This window comes from Schistocerca nitens, chromosome 8, assembly GCF_023898315.1.
Source record: "Schistocerca nitens isolate TAMUIC-IGC-003100 chromosome 8, iqSchNite1.1, whole genome shotgun sequence".
NCBI lineage: Eukaryota > Metazoa > Arthropoda > Insecta > Orthoptera > Acrididae > Schistocerca > Schistocerca nitens.
In genome coordinates, this window is record NC_064621.1 from 620,450,128 (window position 1) to 620,475,259 (window position 25,132).

At 44.5% G+C, this 25,132-nt stretch overlaps 1 protein-coding gene across 1 annotated transcript in view; it reads left to right on the forward strand.

Moving 5' to 3' along the window:
• Nucleotides 1-789: 789 nt before the first annotated feature.
• The window catches only part of LOC126198810 (probable cytochrome P450 6a13), a 115,240-nt gene continuing 90,897 nt past the window's right edge, over nt 790-25,132 (forward strand). The window contains exon 1 of the mRNA XM_049935380.1: nt 790-1,574. Coding sequence (XP_049791337.1) covers nt 1,240-1,574 — 335 coding nt within the window. The 5' untranslated portion in view covers nt 790-1,239. The remainder of the gene's footprint in view (nt 1,575-25,132) is intronic.

Below are 25,132 nucleotides of genomic sequence, written 5' to 3' on the forward strand. Positions count from 1 at the left end.
ACTAATGACCTCAGCAGTTGAGTCCCATAGTGCTCAGAGCCACGGACAAGCGTAGTGTAGGCAGTCTCCTTAGTAGATCTGTTACATTTTCTGAGTGTCCTGCCAATAAAACACAGTGTTTCGTTAGCCTTCCCGACAACATTTTCTGTGTGTTCCTTCCAATCTAACTTGTTCGTAATTGTAATTCCTACGTATTTAGTTGAATTTACAGCCTTTAGATTTGACTGATATAACCTTTCGTTATTCAGCGCAAATTGCCAAGTTTCGCACCATACAGATATCTTTTCTAAATCGTTTCGCATTTTTATAATCTTCTGATGACTTTAGTAGTCGATAAACGACAGTGTCATCTGCAAAGAGCAACCGAAAACGGCTGCTCGGATTGCCTCCCAAATCGTTTATATGGATAAGGAACAGCAAAGGTCCCATAACACTAGCTTGGGGAACGCCACAAATCACTTCTGATTTACTCGATTACTTTCCGTCACTTACTACGAACTGTGACTTCTCTGACAGGAAACCACGAATCCAGTCACGTAACTGAGACAGTGTTGCATAAGCACGCAAATACACGACAAACCGCTTGTGTGGTACAGCCGGAAGACCGAGAATCGTGTCAAGGTCAGTCGAGTGAGTCAGTGTGTTACACGAGAGATGGCAGTCGCTGGTGAGCGAGCAGCTTTCAGCGCCCGATATGAAAAGATTAGCGACGGTTGACGTCACGACGGTCACGTGACGGCCAGACTGCATCTGTCGGCGAGCGCTGGGGTTCAGTCGCTGCCAGTTGGCCGTCCCGAGGCGCTCAGCACAGCTGCAGGCGGCAACTGGACGCTTTGGTCGGGCCCCACCAGGCGGAACGGTCAGTGCGCGCTCGTAATCTACAGACACTGTGCGACGTGGACGCGGCTAGGATTTTCAGTTTCACGTTACTAGAGGCATGCTTCACATTCTTTCAACGCTCTTGTTGTTATCATTACCACAGCAACTTCTCACTCCGCTATCCGGCTTCGAGGAGTGTGCGACCATTTATTGTTTGGAGAAAAGAGATGCAAGGGAGGAGGTGCAACTACATAACGCCACTACATCTAGAGTGGGTAGCTGGTAAGAGAAAATCAGTTATAAATGACGCTAAAGGTGAGCAGTCGTGGTACATATTTCACGCGGACACGTAGCAAACGCACAGTGTTGTGAGGCGGTTGTGGAGCTCCTAGGGGGTGCGCGGATAGCTTCCTGGCCGCCATGGCGACGCTGGCCTGGTCGGTGTGTGACGTCGGCTGGGTGACCGCCGCGCTGTCGGCCCTCGCCTTGACGCTGCTCGTGGTCGGAGCCCACGTGGCCCACAACTACTGGCGTCGCATGGGCGTCGTGCAGGCGAGCTCGCTCCTCTTCGTTGGCCACGCCGGGGACCTGCTGCTGGGCGCGAGGAACCTGTGTGACGTCATGGATGACGTGTACCACCAGCTGGAAGGACACCCGTACGGCGGCTTCTACATGCTGGACAGACCGTGTCTCATGCTGCGAGACCCCGATCTCATCTGGAAAATGAAACAGGACTCCGAACATTACTCCCGAAGGTAAGTTTCACCTTTTTTTTGTCTTTTTTAAGGAAGAATTATTTTCCGCCCTTAAGCACAAATATTATTATTGGTTACAACTTCCGGGCTGAGAGGCTGCAGCCGATGTGTAAAACTTCTTCTTCCTGACGTTTCGTTGCCAACTGCGGGCAACATCTTCAGGGGTGAGTCAAAGACTGTCTGCCAGGCCGTGGAGGTCCCGTTTATATAGAGCGCATAGAGGGCACCACCATCCATCACGTGGGGCCGACTGTAATTCTATGTGACTAACGTCGTTATTCTCGATTGAAAATAATCGATTGTCGCATCGTTGGTGCAAAATCGACTGCCATATCTTATCTAACTTTAAGCCTTCATCTTTTCCATCAAAATTTTTGTGGTGTTTCCGAATCTCTATAGCTTCTCTGTACACGCGTGCATAATAATGCGATGTCCTGGCCAGCACGCTCGTCTCACTAAATTTTATTACATGATCACCGTCTTTGACAGTTCTTGCCCCTGAATGTTGTCGGGCACTTTCCTTCTCGGGTAGAGTGCTCGATCTATCTCGTTGTCAGTGAATCCATTTTTCTTAAAAGCCGTTCACAAATGATCTAGTTCATTTTTCACATAAATAAGCTCTCTCCACTAATGTTTCAAGGACACATCTCTTCTGCATGGGATGGTGGCTTAATCTGTCGACAACCATCCTTGTTAACATGTAACTGACATTGTAAGTACGGTCAAGTTTGCTCAACATTTTAATGCCACGGAAAAGCTCCATTCCAACTGCAACAGTGTCAAACATATTGGAATAGCAATTAACGTCATCACAATGTAAAACATGGCGTGGAAAAATACGTAAGTTGTAAGGTGGCTATAATTTCGCGCCTTACAAGCGCTCATCTACATACCTTGCCATGATTTAAAACCGGAATTAAGTATCGTTTGATAGGTTCTGGTTCAAAAATGGTTCAAATGGCTCTGAGCACTATGGAACTTAACATCTGAGGTCATCAGTCCCCTAGAACTTAGAACTATTTAAACCTAACTAACCTAAGGACATCACACACATCCATACCCGAGGCAGGATTCGAACCTGCGACCGTAGCAGTCACGCGGTTCCGGACTGAAGCGCCTAGAACCGCTCGGCCACCGTGGCCGGCGGATAGGTTCTGCATCGTATATATTTAAAGAAGACACCTTGGAAATAGCTGCTAACGTTTATTGCATGAAAGGTGATGGATTGTCACTACTATCAAAATGGCGTAATGAATGATTGCCTATACAGCAGAGGTTGGAACGCCAGTTGCAATGAATACGCAGGCGTAACTCAGACCCTGGGTGGAAAAGCCCGCACAGGTGTGTTGATCCTGCTAAAAACAGCAAGTAGCCCAAGACAGAGGTCGGGGCACCTGAGTGCTGAAGCACAATAGAGTGGCTGGTGTTATAGCTAGGTTGGAAGGATAACCAGAAACTTTGAAAATCTTGGTCGCAGCAGAGAGGAACAAGGAAGCGTTACCTCGGAAATCACGCTGGCTGGGTTATTTCAGAGGATTTTTAATCTGAGAAGCGTACCATTGTATGAATTCCTAATTAACGTGGATAGGCATTTGCTCGCAAAATTTCCGCGCTGGACGACAAAAGAATAAAATATGGTAGGTCGGCTTCCGGAGGAATCTGTAGAGAGCGAGAATATTCCGTGGTTTCCAGAATATGATTCACTTTCTGCAGTTAACGAGGGAGGGGAACCGAGCTTTACTGGGAAGCCTGCGATGGAGAGAAAGGGCCTTCCGATTTGACCGCCCGTGTTTCACGATCGCTTTGAGTCAGCTCTGTTGGTACAGACACTGTGTTCGCTCTCAGGAGATTTCATAGTAGAACGGTTAGGCACTGTACTGTTACGAACTTATACGATTCTGGTCTTCGTCATTGAATATGCAGTGTTCAGTGATTGAGAGCACTTCTTCTGTCTATACTCAAGCAGAGACGTTATCTGAATTCCGTCCTTGTGGCTGGGAGTTCGCGTTACTTGTCTGTAGAACACAGAGACGAGAAGACAGTATTAGATTATACTAGTCAGAGGATCACCTTCTGCTCTCCTGGTGTTTCAAAGAGTTTATTTTGTGGCTGAAGTTCTTCCATCATCGCAGACTTGTACACGAACCATCATTCTGATGCACAGATGCAGTACATACGATAATATTGCTAATTGCTTCGTGTTATTAGGCGTATAAGGCTAAACAGCTGTGATCACATGAGTTTTATTTCCATTGAGGTTGCACGCCACTGTAGATCATCTTTGAAAGCAGTGTCTTCAGGTGTTTGGTACGTAGATGATGTCAGTCATCTCGCGTTGTTTATGTTAGATCGCGCAGCCATAAAAAGAGGCAGATTTGGGCAATTGATCAGTAATATTAGTTAGGAAATACAAACATTTGTAATATAAAGGGGTTTGTAATCTACAATAAATGTATAAGTAGAAGCAACATTTATAATTAGTATTTACTAGTTCCCTTAATCATTCATTTATGTTTAGGTTGTAATTTATATGTTAAAGAGCAAGAAGGAGGAAAAATATAACAATTAAAAGATCCTAAGATCTGCTTCCCCCCCATGAACCATGGACCTTGCCGTTGGTTGGGAGGCTTGCGTGCCTCAGCGATACAGATGGCCGTACCGTAGGTGCAACCACAACGGAGGGGTATCTGTTGAGAGGCCAGACAAACATGTGGTTCCTGAAGAGGGGCAGCAGCCTTTTCAGTAGTTGCAGGGGCAACAGTCTGGATGATTAACTTATCTGGCCTTGTAACATTAACCCAAACGGCCTTGCTGTGCTGGTACTGCGAATGGCTGAAAGCAAGGGGAAAGTACAGCTGTAATTTTTCCCGAGGACATGCAGCTTTACTGTATGATTAAATGATGATGGCGTCCTCTTGGGTAAAATATTCCGGAGGTAAAATAGTCCCCCATTCGGACCTCCAGGCGGGGACTACTCAAGAGTACGTCGTTATCAGGAGAAAGAAAACGCGTTCTACGGATCGGAGCGTGGAATGTCAGATCCCTTAATCGGGCAGGTAGGTTAGAAAATTTATAAAGGGAAATGGATAGGTTAAAGTTAGATATAGTGGGAATTAGTGAAGTTCGGTGGCAGGAGGAACAAGACTTTTGGTCAGGTGATTAGAGGGTTATAAATACAAAATCAAATAGGGGTAATGCAGGAGTAGGTTTAATAATGAATAAAAAATAGGAGTGCGGGTTAGCTACTACAAACAGCATAGTGAACGCATTATTGTGGCCAAGATAGACACAAAGCCCATGCCTACTACAGTAGTACACGTTTATATACCAACTAGCTCTGCAGATGATGAAGAAATTGATGAAATGTATGACGAGATAAAAGTAATTATTCAGGTAGTGAAGGGAGACGAAAATTTAATAGTCATGGGTGACTGGAATTCGTCAGTAGGAAAAGGGAGAGAAGGAAACATAGTAGGTGAATATGGATTGGGGGGAAGAAATGAAAGAGGAAGCCGCCTTGTAGAATTTTGCATAGAGCATAACTTAATCCTTCCCCCATGAACCATGGACCTTGCCGGTGGTGGGGAGGCTTGCGTGCCTCAGCGATACAGATGGCCGTACCGTAGGTGCAACCACAACGGAGGGGTATCTGTTGAGAGGCCAGACAAACATGTGGTTCCTGAAGAGGGGCAGCAGCCTTTTCAGTAGTTGCAGGGGCAACAGTCTGGATGATTGAGTGATCTGGCCTTGTAACATTAACCCAAACGGCCTTGCTGTGCTGGTACTGCGAATGGCTGAAAGCAAGGGGAAAGTACAGCTGTAATTTTTCCCGAGGACATGCAGCTTTACTGTATGATTAAATGATGATGGCGTCCTCTTGGGTAAAATATTCCGGAGGTAAAATAGTCCCCCATTCGGATCTCCAGGTGGGGACTACTCAAGAGGACGTCGTTATCAGGAGAAAGAAAACTGGTGTTCTACGGATCGGAGTGTGGAATGTCAGATCCCTTAATCGGGCAGGTAGCTTAGAAAATTTAAAAAGGGAAATGGATAGGTTAAAGTTAGATATAGTGGGAATTAGTGAAGTTCGGTGGCAGGAGGAACAAGACTTTTGGTCAGGTGATTACAGGGTTATAAATACAAAATCAAACAGGGGTAATGCAGGAGTAGGTTTAATAATGAATAAAAAAATAGGAGTGCGGGTTAGCTACTACAAACAGCATAGTGAACGCATTATTGTGGCCAAGATAGACACAAAGCCCATGCCTACTACAGTAGTACACGTTTATATACCAACTAGCTCTGCAGATGATGAAGAAATTGATGAAATGTATGACGAGATAAAAGTAATTATTCAGGTAGTGAAGGGAGACGAAAATTTAATAGTCATGGGTGACTGGAATTCGTCAGTAGGAAAAGGGAGAGAAGGAAACATAGTAGGTGAATATGGATTGGGGGGAAGAAATGAAAGAGGAAGCCGCCTTGTAGAATTTTGCATAGAGCATAACTTAATCCTTCCCCCATGAACCATGGACCTTGCCGGTGGTGGGGAGGCTTGCGTGCCTCAGCGATACAGATGGCCGTACCGTAGGTGCAACCACAACGGAGGGGTATCTGTTGAGAGGCCAGACAAACATGTGGTTCCTGAAGAGGGGCAGCAGCCTTTTCAGTAGTTGCAGGGGCAACAGTCTGGATGATTGAGTGATCTGGCCTTGTAACATTAACCCAAACGGCCTTGCTGTGCTGGTACTGCGAATGGCTGAAAGCAAGGGGAAAGTACAGCTGTAATTTTTCCCGAGGACATGCAGCTTTACTGTATGATTAAATGATGATGGCGTCCTCTTGGGTAAAATATTCCGGAGGTAAAATAGTCCCCCATTCGGATCTCCAGGTGGGGACTACTCAAGAGGACGTCGTTATCAGGAGAAAGAAAACTGGTGTTCTACGGATCGGAGTGTGGAATGTCAGATCCCTTAATCGGGCAGGTAGCTTAGAAAATTTAAAAAGGGAAATGGATAGGTTAAAGTTAGATATAGTGGGAATTAGTGAAGTTCGGTGGCAGGAGGAACAAGACTTTTGGTCAGGTGATTACAGGGTTATAAATACAAAATCAAACAGGGGTAATGCAGGAGTAGGTTTAATAATGAATAAAAAAATAGGAGTGCGGGTTAGCTACTACAAACAGCATAGTGAACGCATTATTGTGGCCAAGATAGACACAAAGCCCATGCCTACTACAGTAGTACAAGTTTATATGCCAACTAGCTCTGCAGATGATGAAGAAATTGATGAAATGTATGACGAGGTAAAAGAATTTATTCAGGTAGTGAACGGAGACGAAAATTTAATAGTGATGGGTGACTGGAATTCGTCAGTAGGAAAAGGGAGAGAAGGAAACATAGTAGGTGAATATGGATTGGGGGGAAGAAATGAAGGAGGAAGCCGCCTTGTAGAATTTTGCTTAGAGCATAACTTAATCATAGCTAACACTTGGTTCAAGAATCATAAAAGAAGGTTGTATACCTGGAAGAATCCTGGAGATACTAAAAGGTATCAGATAGATTATATAATGGTAAGACAGAGATTTAGGAACCAGGTTTTAAATTGTAAGACATTTCCAGGGGCAGATGTGGACTCTGACCACAATCTATTGGTTATGAACTGCAGATTGAAACTGAAGAAACTGCAAAAAGGTGGGAATTTAAGAAGATGGGACCTGGATAAACTGAAAGAACCAGAGGTTGTAGAGAGTGTCAGAGAGATAATAAGGGAGCAATTGACAGGAATGGGGGAAAGAAATACAGTAGAAGAAGAATGGGTAGCTCTGAGGAATGAAGTAGTGAAGGCAGCAGACGATCAAGTAGGTAAAAAGACGAGGGCTAATAGAAATCCTTGGGTAACAGAAGAAATATTGAATTTAATTGATGAAAGGAGAAAATATAAAAATGCAGTAAATGAAGCAGGAAAAAAGGAATACAAACGTCTCAAAAATGAGATCGACAGGAAGTGCAAAATGGCTAAGCAGGGGTGGCTAGAGGACAAATGTAAGGATGTAGAGGCTTGTCTCACTAGGGGTAAGATAGCTACTGCCTACAGGAAAATTAAAGAGACCTTTGGAGAGTAGAGAACCACTTGTATGAATATTAATAACTCAGATGGCAACCCAGTTCTAAGCAAAGAAGGGAAGGCAGATATGTGGAAGGAGTATATAGAGGGTTTATACAAGGGCGATGTACTTGAGGACAATATTATGGAAATGGAAGAGGATGTAGATGAAGACGAAATGGGAGATAAGATACTGCGTGAAGAGTTTGACAGAGCACTGAAAGACCTCAGTCAAAACAAGGCCCCGGGAGTAGACAACATTCCATAAGAACTACTGATGGCCTTGGGAGAGCCAGTCATGACAAAACTCTACCATCTGGTGAGCAAGATGTGTGAGACAAACTGCCTATTGGCTTATGTCTCGGGTTCTTCGGCCGACGTTCCTGTAATGATTTTTCTGACGTTTCGCCAGCACGAGTGGCTGGCATTGTCAAAGCTTCACCCTCCATTGCCGGTGGTGAACTGGAGGCGAGCTCGCGGCCGCAGACTATATGTACCTGGCGCGCCAACGTCCGAGGGCTTCTCCGCGGTCATTTCCGGTGCGGTTCTCCTCTTGCTACCTGCGACGGTCGTTCGCTGCAGTACGGGAAGCCAGGATCCGTTTACCTTAAGGCTTTCCTCTTTCTTGTTGAAACTGTTCGCGTGTTTTTGGATTTCTACAGCTTCTCTGAACAGGCGCGTGTGATAGTGCTTCTCTACAGCCAGAACTTCCGTGTCGGCGAATTTTATAACGTGGTCGGTCTCATTCAGTGCGTGCTCTGCCACGGCCGATTTCTCCACCTGCCCCAACCTGCAATGTCGCTTATGCTCTTTGATCCTGGTGTTAATGGATCGTCCAGTCATTCCGACATAAACTTTTCCGCAAGTGCAAGGTATGCGGTATATTCCCGACATTGCAAGTGGGTCTCTTTTCTCCTTCGCCGATCTAAGACACTCTTTGATCTTCCTTGTCGGTTTGAAAATCGTCTTTACGCCATGTTTGCGCAATATACGGCCAATTCTGTCCGTCACTCTGGGAATGTATGGCAGAAAGGCCGTACCCGACATTTCTTTTTCTGGTTCCTTACTTCGCCGAGTGTTTGGCTCTGTTACACTTCTAATGTAATTTGTGGAGTACCCATTGCTCCTCAGAACAGTTTCCAGGTGTTGCATTTCTCGTTTGAGGTGTTGAGGCTCACATATTCGTCCTGCTCTCGTTACGAGCGTACTAATCATGCCTCTTTTCTGGCTCGGGTGGTGGTTTGACAGTTTGTGCAGGTATCGGTCCGTGTGTGTCGCTTTTCGATACACGCTGTGTCCCAGGTTTTCGCCGTCCCTTGTGACCAAGACATCTAGAAATGGCAGTTTCTTGTCCTTTTCTACTTCCATGGTAAATGTTATGTTGGCATGGAGGCTATTCAAGTGTCTCAGGAATTCACCGAGCTGTTCTTCACCATGGCTCCACACCACGAAAGTATCATCGACGTACCTGTACCACACCTTAGGTTTGCAAGTCGCCGAGTCCAGTGCCTGTGCTTCGAATTGTTCCATGAAGAAGTTGGCCACCACTGGACTGAGAGGACTACCCATGGCGACGCCTTCCAGCTGTTCGTAGAAATCGCCATTCCACGTGAAATAGCTCGTGGTGAGACATGCATGGAAGAGCTTTTTGATGTCTTGCGGGAACATGGAACCGATGTGCTCCAGAGCGTCGCTGAGTGGCACTTTCGTAAATAACGAAACAACATCAAAACTGACCAGGATGTCGTTTGGCGCAAGTTTCAGTTTCCTCAGCTTCTCAATGAAATGTCCTGAGTCCTTAATGTATGTGTCGGTCTTTCCCACGTGTGGCTGGAGCAGAGAGGCCAAGTGTTTCGCCAGTTTATACGTTGGTGAGCCAGGAGCGCTAACGATCGGTCTCAGTGGAACGTTGTTCTTATGGATCTTGGGTAATCCATACAGCCGAGGTGGTAGGGCTTCTGTGTTACGCAGGTTTCTCTGTATGTCCGCCGGCGAATAAACTGGCGAAACACTTGGCCTCTCTGCTCCAGCCACACGTGGGAAAGACCGACACATACATTAAGGACTCAGGACATTTCATTGAGAAGCTGAGGAAACTGAAACTTGCGCCAAACGACATCCTGGTCAGTTTTGATGTTGTTTCGTTATTTACGAAAGTGCCACTCAGCGACGCTCTGGAGCACATCGGTTCCATGTTCCCGCAAGACATCAAAAAGCTCTTCCATGCATGTCTCACCACGAGCTATTTCACGTGGAATGGCGATTTCTACGAACAGCTGGAAGGCGTCGCCATGGGTAGTCCTCTCAGTCCAGTGGTGGCCAACTTCTTCATGGAACAATTCGAAGCACAGGCACTGGACTCGGCGACTTGCAAACCTAAGGTGTGGTACAGGTACGTCGATGATACTTTCGTGGTGTGGAGCCATGGTGAAGAACAGCTCGGTGAATTCCTGAGACACTTGAATAGCCTCCATGCCAACATAACATTTACCATGGAAGTAGAAAAGGACAAGAAACTGCCATTTCTAGATGTCCTGGTCACAAGGGACGGCGAAAACCTGGGACACAGCGTGTATCGAAAAGCGACACACACGGACCGATACCTGCACAAACTGTCAAACCACCACCCGAGCCAGAAAAGAGGCATGATTAGTACGCTCGTAACGAGAGCAGGACGAATATGTGAGCCTCAACACCTCAAACGAGAAATGCAACACCTGGAAACTGTTCTGAGGAGCAATGGGTACTCCACAAATTACATTAGAAGTGTAACAGAGCCAAACACTCGGCGAAGTAAGGAACCAGAAAAAGAAATGTCGGGTACGGCCTTTCTGCCATACATTCCCAGAGTGACGGACAGAATTGGCCGTATATTGCGCAAACATGGCGTAAAGACGATTTTCAAACCGACAAGGAAGATCAAAGAGTGTCTTAGATCGGCGAAGGAGAAAAGAGACCCACTTGCAATGTCGGGAATATACCGCATACCTTGCACTTGCGGAAAAGTTTATGTCGGAATGACTGGACGATCCATTAACACCAGGATCAAAGAGCATAAGCGACATTGCAGGTTGGGGCAGGTGGAGAAATCGGCCGTGGCAGAGCACGCACTGAATGAGACCGACCACGTTATAAAATTCGCCGACACGGAAGTTCTGGCTGTAGAGAAGCACTATCACACGCGCCTGTTCAGAGAAGCTGTAGAAATCCAAAAACACGCGAACAGTTTCAACAAGAAAGAGGAAAGCCTTAAGGTAAACGGATCCTGGCTTCCCGTACTGCAGCGAACGACCGTCGCAGGTAGCAAGAGGAGAACCGCACCGGAAATGACCGCGGAGAAGCCCTCGGACGTTGGCGCGCCAGGTACATATAGTCTGCGGCCGCGAGCTCGCCTCCAGTTCACCACCGGCAATGGAGGGTGAAGCTTTGACAATGCCAGCCACTCGTGCTGGCGAAACGTCAGAAAAATCATTACAGGAACGTCGGCCGAAGAACCCGAGACATAAGCCAATAGGCAGTTTGTCAACAAGTGGCCACGAAAGCCTTAACAATTTTGTATGTGTGAGACAGGTGAAATACCCACAGACTTCAAGAAGAATATAATAATTCCAATCCCAAAGAAAGCAGGTGTTGACAGATGTGAAAATTACCGAACTATCAGTTTAATAAGTCACTGCTGCAAAATGCTAATGCGAATTCTTTACATACGAATGGAAAAACTGGTAGTAGCCGACCTCGGGGAAGATCAGTATGGATTCCATAGAAATGTTGGAACACGTGAGGCAATACTGACCTTACGACTTACCGTAGAAGAAAGATTAAGGAAAGGCAAACCTACGTTTCTAGCATTTGTAGACTTAGAGAAAGCGTTTGACAATGTTGACTGGAATACTCTCTTTCAAATTCTGAAGGTGGCAGGGGTAAAATACAGGGAACGAAAGGCTATTTACAATTTGTACAGAAACCAGATGGCAGTTATAAGAGTCGAGGGACATGAAAGGGAAGCAGTGGTTGGGAAAGGAGTGAGACAGGGTTGTAGCCTCTCCCCGATGTTATTCAATCTGTATATTGAACAAGCAGTAAACGAAACAAAAGAAAAATTCGGAGTAGGTATTAAAATCCATGGAGAAGAAGTAAAAACTTTGAGGTTCGCCGATGACATTGTAATTCTGTCAGAGACAGCAAAGGACTTGGAAGAGCAGTTGAACGGAATGGACAGTGTCTTGAAAGGAGGATATAAGATGAACATCAACAAAAGCAAAACGAGGATAATGAAATGTACTCAAATTAAATCGGGTGATGCTGAGGGAATTAGATTAGGAAATGAGACACTTAAAGTAGTAAAAGAGTTTTGCTATTTAGGGAGTAAAATAACTGATGATGGTCGATGTAGAGAGGATATAAAATGTAGACTGGCAATGGCAAGGAAAGCGTTTCTGAAGAAGAGAAATTTGTTAACATCGAGTATAGATTTAAGTGTCAGGAAGTCGTTTCTGAAAGTATTTGTATGGAGTGTAGCCATGTATGGATGTGAAACATGGACGATAACTAGTTTGGACAAGAAGAGAATAGAAGCTTTCGAAATGTGGTGCTACAGGAGAATGCTTAAGATTAGATGGGTAGATCACGTAACTAATGGGGAGGTATTGAATAGGATTGGGGAGAAGAGAAGTTTTTGGCACAACTTGACTAGAAGAAGGGATCGGTTGGTAGGACATGTTTTGAGGCATCAAGGGATCACAAATTTAGCATTGGAGGGCAGCGTGGAGGGTAAAAATCGTAGAGGGAGGCCAAGAGATGAATACACCAAGCAGATTCAGAAGGATGTAGGTTGCAGTAGGTACTGGGAGATGAAGAAGCTTGCACAGGATAGAGTAGCATGGAGATCTGCATCAAACCAGTCTCAGGACTGAAGACCACAACAACAACAACAAGATCTGCTTCAGGGGGTAGTCAGACAGGGCCAAATCTTGATTTTCGCGTTCAGTATTTTCCGTTGTGCACATTCATTTTACACCTGCCTGGAGTAGCATCTTGGACTGTTATTAGCTCTGTAGACCAATGTTTCAATGACACATCTCATCTGCCTGGGTGATGGCTCGAATCCTTTTGGAGGTAACGGTCAGTGTGTGTATCTTTTCTATGCACTTTATGACCTAGTCTCTCATCTGCCCGTTTAATTACGGATACATCCAAAAAATTAAGTTGTTCATTGCTTTCTTCATAGTAAATTGTATCTTTGGATTAATACTATTTAGGTGCATCAAGAAACTATACAATTCCTCTTCACAGTGATTCCACAGCACAAAAGTGTCATCTATGCGCTCTATATAAACGGGACCTCCACGGCCTGGCAGACAGTCGTTGACTCACGTCGGAAGATGTTGCCCGCAGTTGGTAACGAAACGTGAGGAAGAAGCAGTCTTACAGATCGACCACGGCCTGTCAACCCGAAAGTTGTAACTAATGAAGACGGCTGCCGTGAAAGCCTACACGTTATGACAGGTGTTTACACAAATGCCTGTACATTAATCTTGCTTCACCAGGATTTCTACCAGCATTTAGGCATTTCTACATCTACATCTATACTCCGCGAGCCACCTTACGGTGTGTGGCGGAGGGTACTTACTGTACCACTATCTGATCCCCCCTTCCCTGTTCCATTCACGAATTGTGCGTGGGAAGAACGACTGCTTGTAAGTCTCCGTATTTGCTCTAATTTCTCGGATCTTTTCGTTGTGATCATTACGCGAGATATATGTGGGCGGTAGTAATATGTTGCCCATCTCTTCCCGGAATGTGCTCTCTCGTAATTTCGATAATAAACCACTCCGTATTGCGTAACGCCTTTCTTGAAGTGTCCGCCACTGGAGCTTGTTCAGCATCTCCGTAACGCTCTCGCGCTGACTAAATGTCCCCATGACGAATCGCGCTGCTTTTCGCTGGATCATGTCTATCTCTTCTATTAATCCAACCTGGTAAGGGTCCCATACTGATGAGCAATACTCAAGAATCGGACGAACAAGCGTTTTGTAAGCTACTTCTTTCGTCGATGAGTCACATTTTCTTAGAATTCTTCCTATGAATCTCAACCTGGCGCCTGCTTTTCCCACTATTTGTTTTATGTGATCATTCCACTTCAGATCGCTCCGGATAGTAACTCCTAAGTATTTTACGGTCGTTACCGCTTCCAATGATTTACCACCTATGGCATAATCGTACTGGAATGGATTTCTGCCCCTATGTATGCGCATTATATTACATTTATCTACGTTTAGGGAAAGCTGCCAGCTGTCGCACCATTCATTAATCCTCTGCAGGTCTTCCTGGAGTACGTACGAGTCTTCTGATGTTGCTACTTTCTTGTAGACAACCGTGTCATCTGCAAATAGCCTCACGGAGCTACCGATGTTGTCAACTAAGTCATTTATGTATATTGTAAACAATAAAGGTCCTATCACGCTTCCTTGCGGTACTCCCGAAATTACCTCTACATCTGCAGATTTTGAACCGTTAAGAATGACATGTTGTGTTCTTTCTTCTAGGAAATCCTGAATCCAATCACAAACCTGGTCCGATATTCCGTAAGCTCGTATTTTTTTCACTAAACGTAAGTGCGGAACCGTATCAAATGCCTTCCTGAAGTCCAGGAATACGGCATCAATCTGCTCGCCAGTGTCTATGGCACTGTGAATTTCTTGGACAAATAGGGCGAGCTGAGTTTCACATGATCTCTGTTTGCGGAATCCATGTTGGTTATGATGAAGGAGATTTGTATTATCTAAGAACGTCATAATACGAGAACATAAAACATGTTCCATTATTCTACAACAGATTGACGTAAACGAAATAGGCCTATAATTATTCGCATCTGATTTATGACCCTTCTTGAAAATGGGAACGACCTGCGCTTTCTTCCAGTCGCTAGGTACTTTACGTTCTTCCAGAGATCTACGATAAATTGCTGATAGAAAGGGGGCAAGTTCTTTAGCATAATCACTGTAGAATCTTACGGGTATCTCGTCTGGTCCGCATGCTTTTCCGCTACTAAGTGATAGCAGTTGTTTTTCAATTCCGATATCGTTTATTTCAATATTTTCCATTTTGGCGTCCGTGCGACGGCTGAAGTCAGGGACCGTGTTACGATTTTCCGCAGTGAAACAGTTTCGGAACACTGAATTCAGTATTTCTGCCTTTCTTCGGTCGTCCTCTGTTTCGGTGCCATCGTGGTCAACGAGTGACTGAATAGGGGATTTAGATCCGCTTACCGATTTTACATATGACCAAAACTTTTTAGGGTTCTTGTTTAGATTGTTTGCCAATGTTTTATGTTCGAATTCGTTGAATGCTTCTCTCATTGCTCTCTTTACGCTCTTTTTCGCTTCGTTCAGCTTTTCCTTATCAGCTATGATTCGACTACTCTTAAACCTATGATGAAGCTTTCTTTGTTTCCGTAGTACCTTTCGTACATGATTGTTATACCACGGTGGATCTTTCCCCTCGCTTTGGACCTTAGTCGGTACGAACTTATCTAAGGCGTACTGGACGATGTTTCTGAATTTTTTCCATTTTTGTTCCACATCCTCTTCCTCAGAAATGAACGTTTGATGGTGGTCACTCAGATATTCTGCGATTTGTGCCCTATCACTCTTGTTAAGCAAATATATTTTCCTTCCTTTCTTGGCATTTCTTATTACACTTGTAGTCATTGATGCAACCACTGACTTATGATCACTGATACCCTCTTCTACATTCACGGAGTCGAAAAGTTCCGGTCTATTTGTTGCTATGAGGTCTAAAACGTTAGCTTCACGAGTTGGTTCTCTAACTATCTGCTCGAAGTAATTCTCGGACAAGGCAGTCAGGATAATGTCACAAGAGTCTCTGTCCCTGGCTCCAGTTCTGATTGTGTGACTATCCCATTCTATACCTGGTAGATTGAAGTCTCCCCCTATTACAATAGTATGATCACGAAACTTCTTCACGACGTTCTGCAGGTTCTCTCTGAGGCGCTCAACTACTACGGTTGCTGATGCAGGTGGTCTATAGAAGCATCCGACTATCATATCTGACCCACCTTTGATACTTAACTTAACCCAGATTATTTCACATTCGCATTCGCTAATAACTTCACTGGATATTATTGAATTCTTTACTGCTATAAATACTCATCCACCATTGGCGTTTATCCTATCCTTGCGGTATATATTCCATTCTGTGTCTAGGATTTCGTTACTGTTCACTTCCGGTTTTAACCAACTTTCCGTTCCTAATACTATATGCGCACTATTTCCTTCAATAAGCGATACTAATTCAGGAACCTTGCCCTGGATACTCCTGCAGTTTACCAATATTACGTTAACTTTTCCTGTTTTTGGTCTCTGAGGACGGACGTTCTTTATCAACGATGCTGATGTTCTCTCTGGTAAGCCGTCAGGTATTTTATCGTTTCGCCCAAGGGGGGGTCCCTCTAACCTAAAAAACCCCCGTGTGCACGCCACACGTACTCTGCTACCCTAGTAGCTGCTTCCGGTGTGTAGTGCACGCCTGACCTGTCTAGGGGGGCCCTACAGTTCTCCACCCAATAACGGAGGTCGATGAATTTGCAACCATTATAGTCGCAGAGTCGTCTGAGCCTCTGGTTTAGACCCTCCACACGGCTCCAAACCAGAGGACCGCGATCGACTCTGGGCACTATGCTGCAGATATTAAGCTCAGCTTGCACTCCGCGTGCGATGCTGGTTGTCTTCACCAAATCAGCCAGCCGCCGGAAGGAACCAAGGATGGCCTCAGAACCCAAGCGGCAGGCGTCATTCGTTCCGACATGTGCTACTATCTGCAGCCGGTCACACCCAGTGCGTTCAATAGCTGCCGGAAGGGCCTCCTCCACATTACGGACGAGACCCCCCGGCAAGCACACCGAGTGCACACTGGCATTCTTCCCCGACCTACCCGCTATTTTCCTGAGGGGCTCCATAACCCGCCTAACGTTGGAGCTCCCTATAACTAATAGGCCCGCCCTCTGTGACTGTCGGGACCTTGCCGGAGAATCGGCCACTGGCCCAACAGGCGAGGCATCCTGTGGTGGCTCGGAAACGATGTCATCACCACTAGGAAGCACCCCGTACCTGTTGGAAAGGGGTAAGGCAGCCGCCACGCGGCCAGATCCCACCTTCGCCTTTCGGCCAGGCACGCGCGAGCCCACCACTGTCCGCCATTCACCCTGGAGTGATGGCTGACCGGTAAGATGCTCACTGCCGGAAGACGCAGCGACATCAGGGGTTCCATGTGATTCCAAGGCCACCGAAGTAGGCATAGGTCTCACCACAGTTGCCCCAACGCCACTACGAGCCGACGCCTGCGCCTCGAGCTCGATGAGCCTAACAGACAAAGCCTCCACCTGCCCCCGAAGAGTGGCCAATTCTCCTTGCGTCCGCTCACAACAACCACAGTCCCTACACATGACTATGTTTACCCTACTCTATACGGTGACAAATTCCCAAGATAATCTTCTGATGAGCTACTCTGATAATCAAGAAACACTCACTGAAATACGAGACGCGAAAACTACGCTAGGTTTTCCCAGAAAAACTATTTAAAAGCTAAGCGCAGCAAATAAGTACAAAATAAATTTCTCTCCTAACGATCAAGAACTGTTAGTTTCTATGCAGAGCAGATAAACACAAATAGAATCCCTTCCTTAGTGGAAGGTCGTAAACAAAATGCAAAATAAACGCTTTATACAAACAGTACTCGCTGCTGCTGGTGCTCTCGCTCTGGCTGTCACAAGACAACTGCTGATTCAAGTGACTAGTGGCTAACGGCCGCGAAACAAACAAAAGACGGTTTTAGGGCGCTTTCTGTTCTAAACGATCAAGAAAACACTAAGAAATCTAACACGAAAACTACGTAAAGTTTTATCAAGAACTGTTAGTTACCATGCAGAGCAGATAAACACTAATAGAATCCCTTCCTTAGTGGAAGGTCGTAAACAAAATGCAAAATAAACGCTTTATACAAACAGTACTCGCTGCTGCTGGTGCTCTCGCTCTGGCTGTCACAAGACATGGCAACAATACTTTCCTGAATTCCATTTTCATAACAAATTGCAACCTCATTTTCATATCATCATTGTTGTGCTACTGAAGTGCAGGAAAAGTTGTACCTACGATGTAAAGTTTGTTTGTATGGCCATCTTCCGTAGCAGCTGTTAAAATCATTTAGTATAGGTTCTCCATCTTGAGCTTACTGCAGTTTAAATAAAGAGAATTACACCAGACGCGTTGCGTTTTTATTTGTAAAGGATCTTCCGAAAGACTTCGATGCACATATGCACGTGGCAGTTTTTGCCATTCTGCAATATTTCTTGCACTGCATTATTCACACTTCACTTATGTGAAGTGTTTTTCACTCTGCACAGTCACAGTGTTTATGTCGGTTAATTTGTTTTCGTTCACATTGTTAAAAAAAGTAGTTTCGCAGGCTGGCAACACTCAAAACGTGAACGTAAACAGACGAACAGATATAAATGCTTTGACTGTACAAAGTGCGAAACACTTCACAAAAGTAAGGTGTAAATAATACAGCGCAAGAAATACTGCAGAATGGCAGAAACTGCCAAGTGCATATGTGCATGGAAGTCTTTAGACGTCAACCGGTGCTAGCTAGGAGGGAACATGTAAAAAGACACCGTTAGTAACTCGCACACCAACTTGATAAACAAAACACTATTTTTAACGTAAAACAACCAAAAATGTATAAACGTATGAATCCAATTTGCACAATAACCACGGAAGATGCTTTTTAAATAAAAGTGAAACTCATCTGGTGTAATTCTGTTTAATCAAACTATAGTAAGCTCAAGAGGAATAACCACTAGTAGCTATGTAAAGTATCTACTTTCTACAAATTTTGCATGAACTTTCTTTGCCTAGATTTCGGTGATGACAGATGGTCGACCAATGTCAACTTCTTCCCGAACTGTCATGTTTAGACGCTTTAACTCATTTTCTTACCATTTCATCGCTGGTAGAATTTTCACCATGAACTACATAACTTGTCGATGATATGTGACTTCTTCTTCTTTATCTTCCTGAAACTTTTCTGCTCATGCAGGTCTATCATAGAGCCTCTTCAAAGTTTCGTTCTACTCCACCAGTCCATCATTCAGCATCTCCTCAGATTAAAGTCGTCTTCAGTTCACGTCATCCTTCACTTGGTCTTCCATCTTGTGCACAGTGTTCAGGTTGGTCTTCGTCCGGATTCTGTCCATTCTAGTGCTCTTTTTGGAAGTCTTTCTAGCCCCATTCTTTTAATGTGTCCGAAATAGTGAAGCCTATTTCTCTCAAAAGTTCATTACTAATCCTCGCCCTTCCCGTCTTACCCAGGTCCCTCACACAAAGTGCATCTCTGTTGCCTGTATTCTGCTCAGATCTTTCTTTGTCCAACATTCTGATCCATAGATCAAAACAGGCCAGCAAAATTACTTGTACATCTGAATTTACTTATGTCCAATAAGCGGTAATAAAATTTCGAAACATTTTCTATGCTCTCCGAAATTTCATCCTTGATGTTTCCTTTTTTACTCTCTAGTTACTTGAATGCACCTACATCTATAATAATTCTTCAGTTACAACTTACATCGTTCATATATATACATATAAAACTTCCTGGCAGATTAAAAGTGTGTGCTGGGCCGACACTCGAACTCGGGACCTTTGCCTTTCGCGGGCAAGTGCTCTACCAACTGAGTTACCCAAGCACGACTCACGCTCCGTCCTCACAGCTTTACTTCTGCCAGTACCTCGTCTCCTACCTTCCAAACTTAACAGAAGCTCTCCTGCGAACATTGTAGAACTAGCACTCCTGAAAGAAACGATATCCCCCAGGCTGTGGCTAAGCCAAGTCTCCGCAATATATATATATATGAATGAGATTTTCACTCTGCAGCGGATATGTAATACTTCTGATATACAGGGCTATTACAAATGATTGAAGCGATTTCATAAATTCACTGTAGCTCCATTCATTGACATATGGTCACGACACACTACAGATACGTAGAAAAACTCATAAAGTTTTGTTCGGCTGAAGCCGCACTTCAGGTTTCTACCGCCAGACCGCTCGAGAGCGCAGTGAGACAACATGGCGACAGGAGCCGAGAAAGCGTATGTCGTGCTTGAAATGCACTCACATCAGTCAGTCATAACAGTGCAATGGCACTTCAGGACGAAGTTCAACAAAGATCCACCAACTGCTAACTCCATTCGGCGATGGTATGCGCAGTTTAAAGCTTCTGGATGCCTCTGTAAGGGGAAATCAACGGGTCGGTCTGCAGTGACCGAAGAAACGGTTGAACGCGTGCGTGCAAGTTTCACGCGTAGCCCGCGGACATGCTGGAAAATTGGCTCATGCCACAACTGGAGACCGACAGCGCCGACTTCATCTTTCAACAGGATGGTGCTCCACCGCACTTCCATCATGATGTTCGGCATTTCTTAAACAGGAGATTGGAAAACCGATGGATCGGTAATGGTGGAGATCATGATCAACAATTCATGTCATGGCCTCCACGCTCTCCCGACTTAACCCCATGCGATTTCTTTCTGTGGGGTTATGTGATTCAGTGTTTAAACCTCCTCTACCAAGAAACGTGCCAGAACTGCGAGCTCGCATCAAAGATGCTTTCGAACTCATTGATGGGGACATGCTGCGCCGAGTGTGGGAGGAACTTGATTATCGGCTTGATGTCTGCCGAATCACTAAAGGGGCACATATAGAACATTTGTGAATGCCTAAAAAAACTTTTTGAGTTTTTGTATGTGTGTGCAAAGCATTGTGAAAATATCTCAAATAATAAAATTATTGTAGAGCTGTGAAATCGCTTCAATCATTTGCAATAACCTTGTATGAATATTATACTATTAGGGAAGACGCGATCTCCAGTTCCTTAAAGAAGTATGCTGTGACCGTCAAATAGCTTTCGTTTCTGACTGAAGTCCACCCCTCCATTGCCAAGACAATACCTTCTGCAGAATTAATATTGATTTTCATCACTTCCTTTGTCATGGCGTATTGCTGCTGGAGAAATTTGTTGGATATTGTCATCCGTGCTGGCGTTATGTAAACGCCATTCGTTCGGTTTATCTATGAAATTCTGACAACGCTTGCTCTCATCTATCCCAAAGGACAAATAATCTGTCATCACAGTCTCTGTCAACGTGACATCTATCTCCTGATTTCTTTTGTTAGAGGCTTCGCAAAATACGTAGACAATGTGTCGAAGTGGTGCTGTTATCCTCTGGCACAGCCTGCTGTTCTGGCAAATGCTCATGTTGGTTGCGGATCGGGCATATCATCTTCCGAAGAAACGGCGAAAGGTGCAGGAGCAGGAGGGGTTAAACGCCTGATAGACTAGGACACTTTTGGATGCGGCATACGAACATGGCGAGCAGAATTAAACGTATTTCCTATTGTATACGAAATAGACATTGAACAGAAGTTGCAGTTGGCTCGCGCATCACCTACATCGGTGAAGAAGCTCCAAATTTCACCACTTTTCCGCGATCGCGAGTTGGAAGCGATAGTACAGGAGACGACAGATACAAAAACTGCCCCTCGAATAGAAGAAACAGAGGTTTTACAGGAAATAATAGCAAAGGCTCAACGTGATAGTTTACATTTTGAATCAGAAGCATTATTTTTCTTAATAAATCTAAAACAGAAAGGAAAATCAATGAAAATTAATAAAGGTGGGTGCATAAACCTTATGGTAGTAGCAAACATATACATTCTGTTTTGGTTTGTATTTTAAGAGGAACGTAACATTATGATGCATATCGTTGCTAACCTTGAAGTTTTCTGCTAGTGTGCACGAAAAACAACTTATCACGTGGATGATAAAGATTTTATTTGGTACATTATGCCAAAGTAACGTAGAAGACTAAACGTCTTTCCTTCTTCAAATCAGATACGCTTCTGTGTTTATCTTTTCCTTGTTGCCTTCAGCTATGATCTATTTACACTGAAGTGCCAAAGAAACAGGTTCATTTGCCTAATACCCCGTTGGCCCTCCTCGAGCACGCAGAAGTGCCGCAACACGACGTGGCACGGACTCGACTTACGCCTGAAGTAGTGCTGGAGGCAATTGACTCCATGTAGGGCTGTCCATAAATCCATAAGAGTACGGGGGGGGGGGGGAGGGAGGGTAGATAACTCTTCTGAAAAGCACGTTGCAAGGCATCCCAGATATGCTCAATAATGTTCATGTCTGGGGAGTCTGGTGGCAAGCGGAGGTGTTTAAACTCAGAAGAGTGTTGCTGGAGCCACTCTGTAGCAATTTATGGACGTAGCGTATTGTTGCATTGTCCTTCTGGAATTTCCCAAGTCCGTCGGCATGCACAGTCGACATGGAGAGATGCAGGTAATCAGACAGGACGCTGTCACCTGTCCGAGTCGTATCTAGGAGTATCAGGAGTGTCATATCACTCCAAGTGCACAGCCCCACATTACTGTAGAACCTCCACCAGTTTGAACAGTCCCCTGCTGACATGCAAGGCCCAAGGACTCATGAGGTTGTCTCCACACCTGTGCCCGCCCATCCTCACACTATAATTTGAAACGAGACTCGTCGGAGCAGGCAACATGTTTCCAGTCATCGGTGTTGACGGTCCCAGGCGAGGCATAAAGCTTTATGTCGTGCAGTTATCTAGGGTACACCAGTGGGCCTTCGGCTCCGAAAGCCGTATCGATGATGCTTCGTTGAAACGTTAGTACGCTGACACTTGTTGATGGCTCACCATTGAAATATGCAGCAAATTGCGGAAGGGGTGCACTTCCGTCACGTTGAACGATTCTCCTGTCGTCTTTGGTCCCTTTCTTGCCGGATCTTTTCCCGGTCGCAGAGATACCGGATATTTGATGTTTTACAGGATCCCCGATGTTGACGGTATGTTCGTAATATGGTCTTACGGGAAAATCCCCACTTCATCGCTACCTCGTAGCTGTGTCGCATCGCTGGTGCACCGACTATAACACCACATTGAAACTCACTCAAATCTTGATATCCTGCGAAAAAGCATTTTCACACGTATGATAAAGCTAAAAATAAATAAGTAAATAGATTTTTCTTAAGAGAAAATACGCTCGAAAAAACGTAGCTGTGATGTACATGTACAGACAAACAGATGATTACACTTTCAGAAAACTGAATAATTTGTCCAAGAAAAAGAGCTCCACAAATTGAGCAACTGAGCAACGCGTTGGTCCACCTCTGGCTCTTAGGCAAGCAGTTATTCCACCTAGCATGGCATTGTCTGATGGAACTGTTCGATGTCCTCCTGAGGAATATCGTGCCAAATTCTACCCAATTAGCGCGATAGATCGTCAAAATCCCGGTATGGTAGGAGGGCTCTGACCATAATGCTAAGAACGTTCTCAGTTGGGAAGAGGTACTGCCATCTTGCTGGCTACGGTAGCGTTTGAAAGGCAAAAAGACAAGCAGTAGAAATTCTGGCCGTGTGCAGGCGGACATTATCTTGCTGAAATGTAAGCCCAGGATGGCTTGCCATGAAGGGTAACAAAACAGAGCGTAGAATCGTCGACGTACCGCTATGCTGTAAGGGTGCCGCGGAAGAAGACTGCCACAGAGGTCCTGCTATGAACAGAAATGTCACTCCAGATCATCAGTGCCAGCTGTCGGGACCGTATGGTGGGCGACAGTCACGTTGACGCCCATTGCTGTCCAGAGTGTCTCCAGACAAGTTTTCGACCTGGAATCTCATTGACTCTAGTACAACTGTCTTCACTGAAGATTCCCACTTCGAACTGAGCTTCAGTATCCATCGAAGACATATCTGGAGACGCACAGGACGAAGTTCTTTTGTGTGTGAAGTCAGTGAACTATATTATATTCGTTTCTTGAATATCTCATCTAATGCAGCGCGAAAAAAGTTTTTAAATTTGTTCATGAGTTTGTTTTGCGAAAATTATATGTCAAAGAAGTTATAGTTGTTCTCACAGATATTGTGACGTTCATCTGCTTTATTTCGTCGTTGAATGTCCTCTGTGTCGAAGTACTGTGTTGTTATACTGGTTGACAAATAGGACGTTGAAGTTCAACACTGACTACTTTAAACGATGTAGCCGACAAGTGCATATTTGCGTTTCACAGTTCTTTACTTTCACTGTTCACAACACCCACCCATTAATACACAGTTATATGGCCAGTTCACTATTGTTTAACTTTCCATAAGTCTCATTAATAGACTGCAAGCAAACATCAACACACTGCTACAATATTTTACTGTTGAATATCTATGGGCAGTAAAAGCATAACCATACAGTTCTTGCAGAATAATACGGTACATATTGAACAGACACTGTCATTGTTTTAACATACGGCCAATTTTTGTTACACTTCTTTCACAGTTAAGTTGATGCACTGTTGTTGACCTAACCAACACAGCTTTCAAAAAATGGCTCTGAGCACTATGGGACTTAACATCTATGGTCATCAGTCCCCTAGAACTGAGAACTACTTAAACCTAACTAACCTAAGGACAGCACACAACACCCAGCCATCACGAGGCAGAGAAAATCCCTGACCCCGCCGGGAATCGAACCCGGCAACACAGCTTTCTCGTCTGAAACTCGGCTGTGGACTGACTGAGTCGGGACCGAGAATTGGGCGTTTATATATCTTCACAATAATAGGTACTGAAACTATACATTGCTTGATGTTTAATTTACAGAAATTAGAATTAAGATATCACTCATTAAATTAACTGAATACAACAAGAGTAAGGCCGAATTGTTTGTTTAAATGATGAAATTAACGGATATAGTTAGGCAAACAATACTTTTGACAAACCAGGTAATTCCTTTGGAATTAATTAAGGGCTGGCTTTGCTAATATGTTTTCGAATAGAACCAAATAGACCCTTTGAGAATACTATTAGTTGTTCCTCCAAATGTTTATAATTAGTAGAGAATTTATATTTGTTTATAAGTCAACAATATAATTTAAGATACTAAACAATTACTGATTTCACACTATAACAAAAGTATTAACTAGGAATAATGGAAATAAATTAGAAAATCGGTTACATACGTAAAACTAAGCACAAAACTAGAACTGGTGATATATTATTTAAGACTGAGGGCCTACATTTCTCTTTTGTGGAAATTCAGATTATACTCACGTATGTTAATGGTAATTAGTCAGAAATGAAAAAATGGATTAAAGGTGGCCGGCCGGTGTGGCCGTGTGGTTCTAGGCGCTTCAGTCTGGATCCGCGTGACCGCTACGGTCGCAGGTTCGAATCCTGCCTCGGGAATGGATGTGTGTGATGTCCTTAGGTTAGTTAGGTTTAAGTAGTTCTAAGTTCTAGGGGACTGATGACCACAGATGTTAAGTCCCATAGTGCTCAGAGTCATTTTTCTTTAAATTAAAG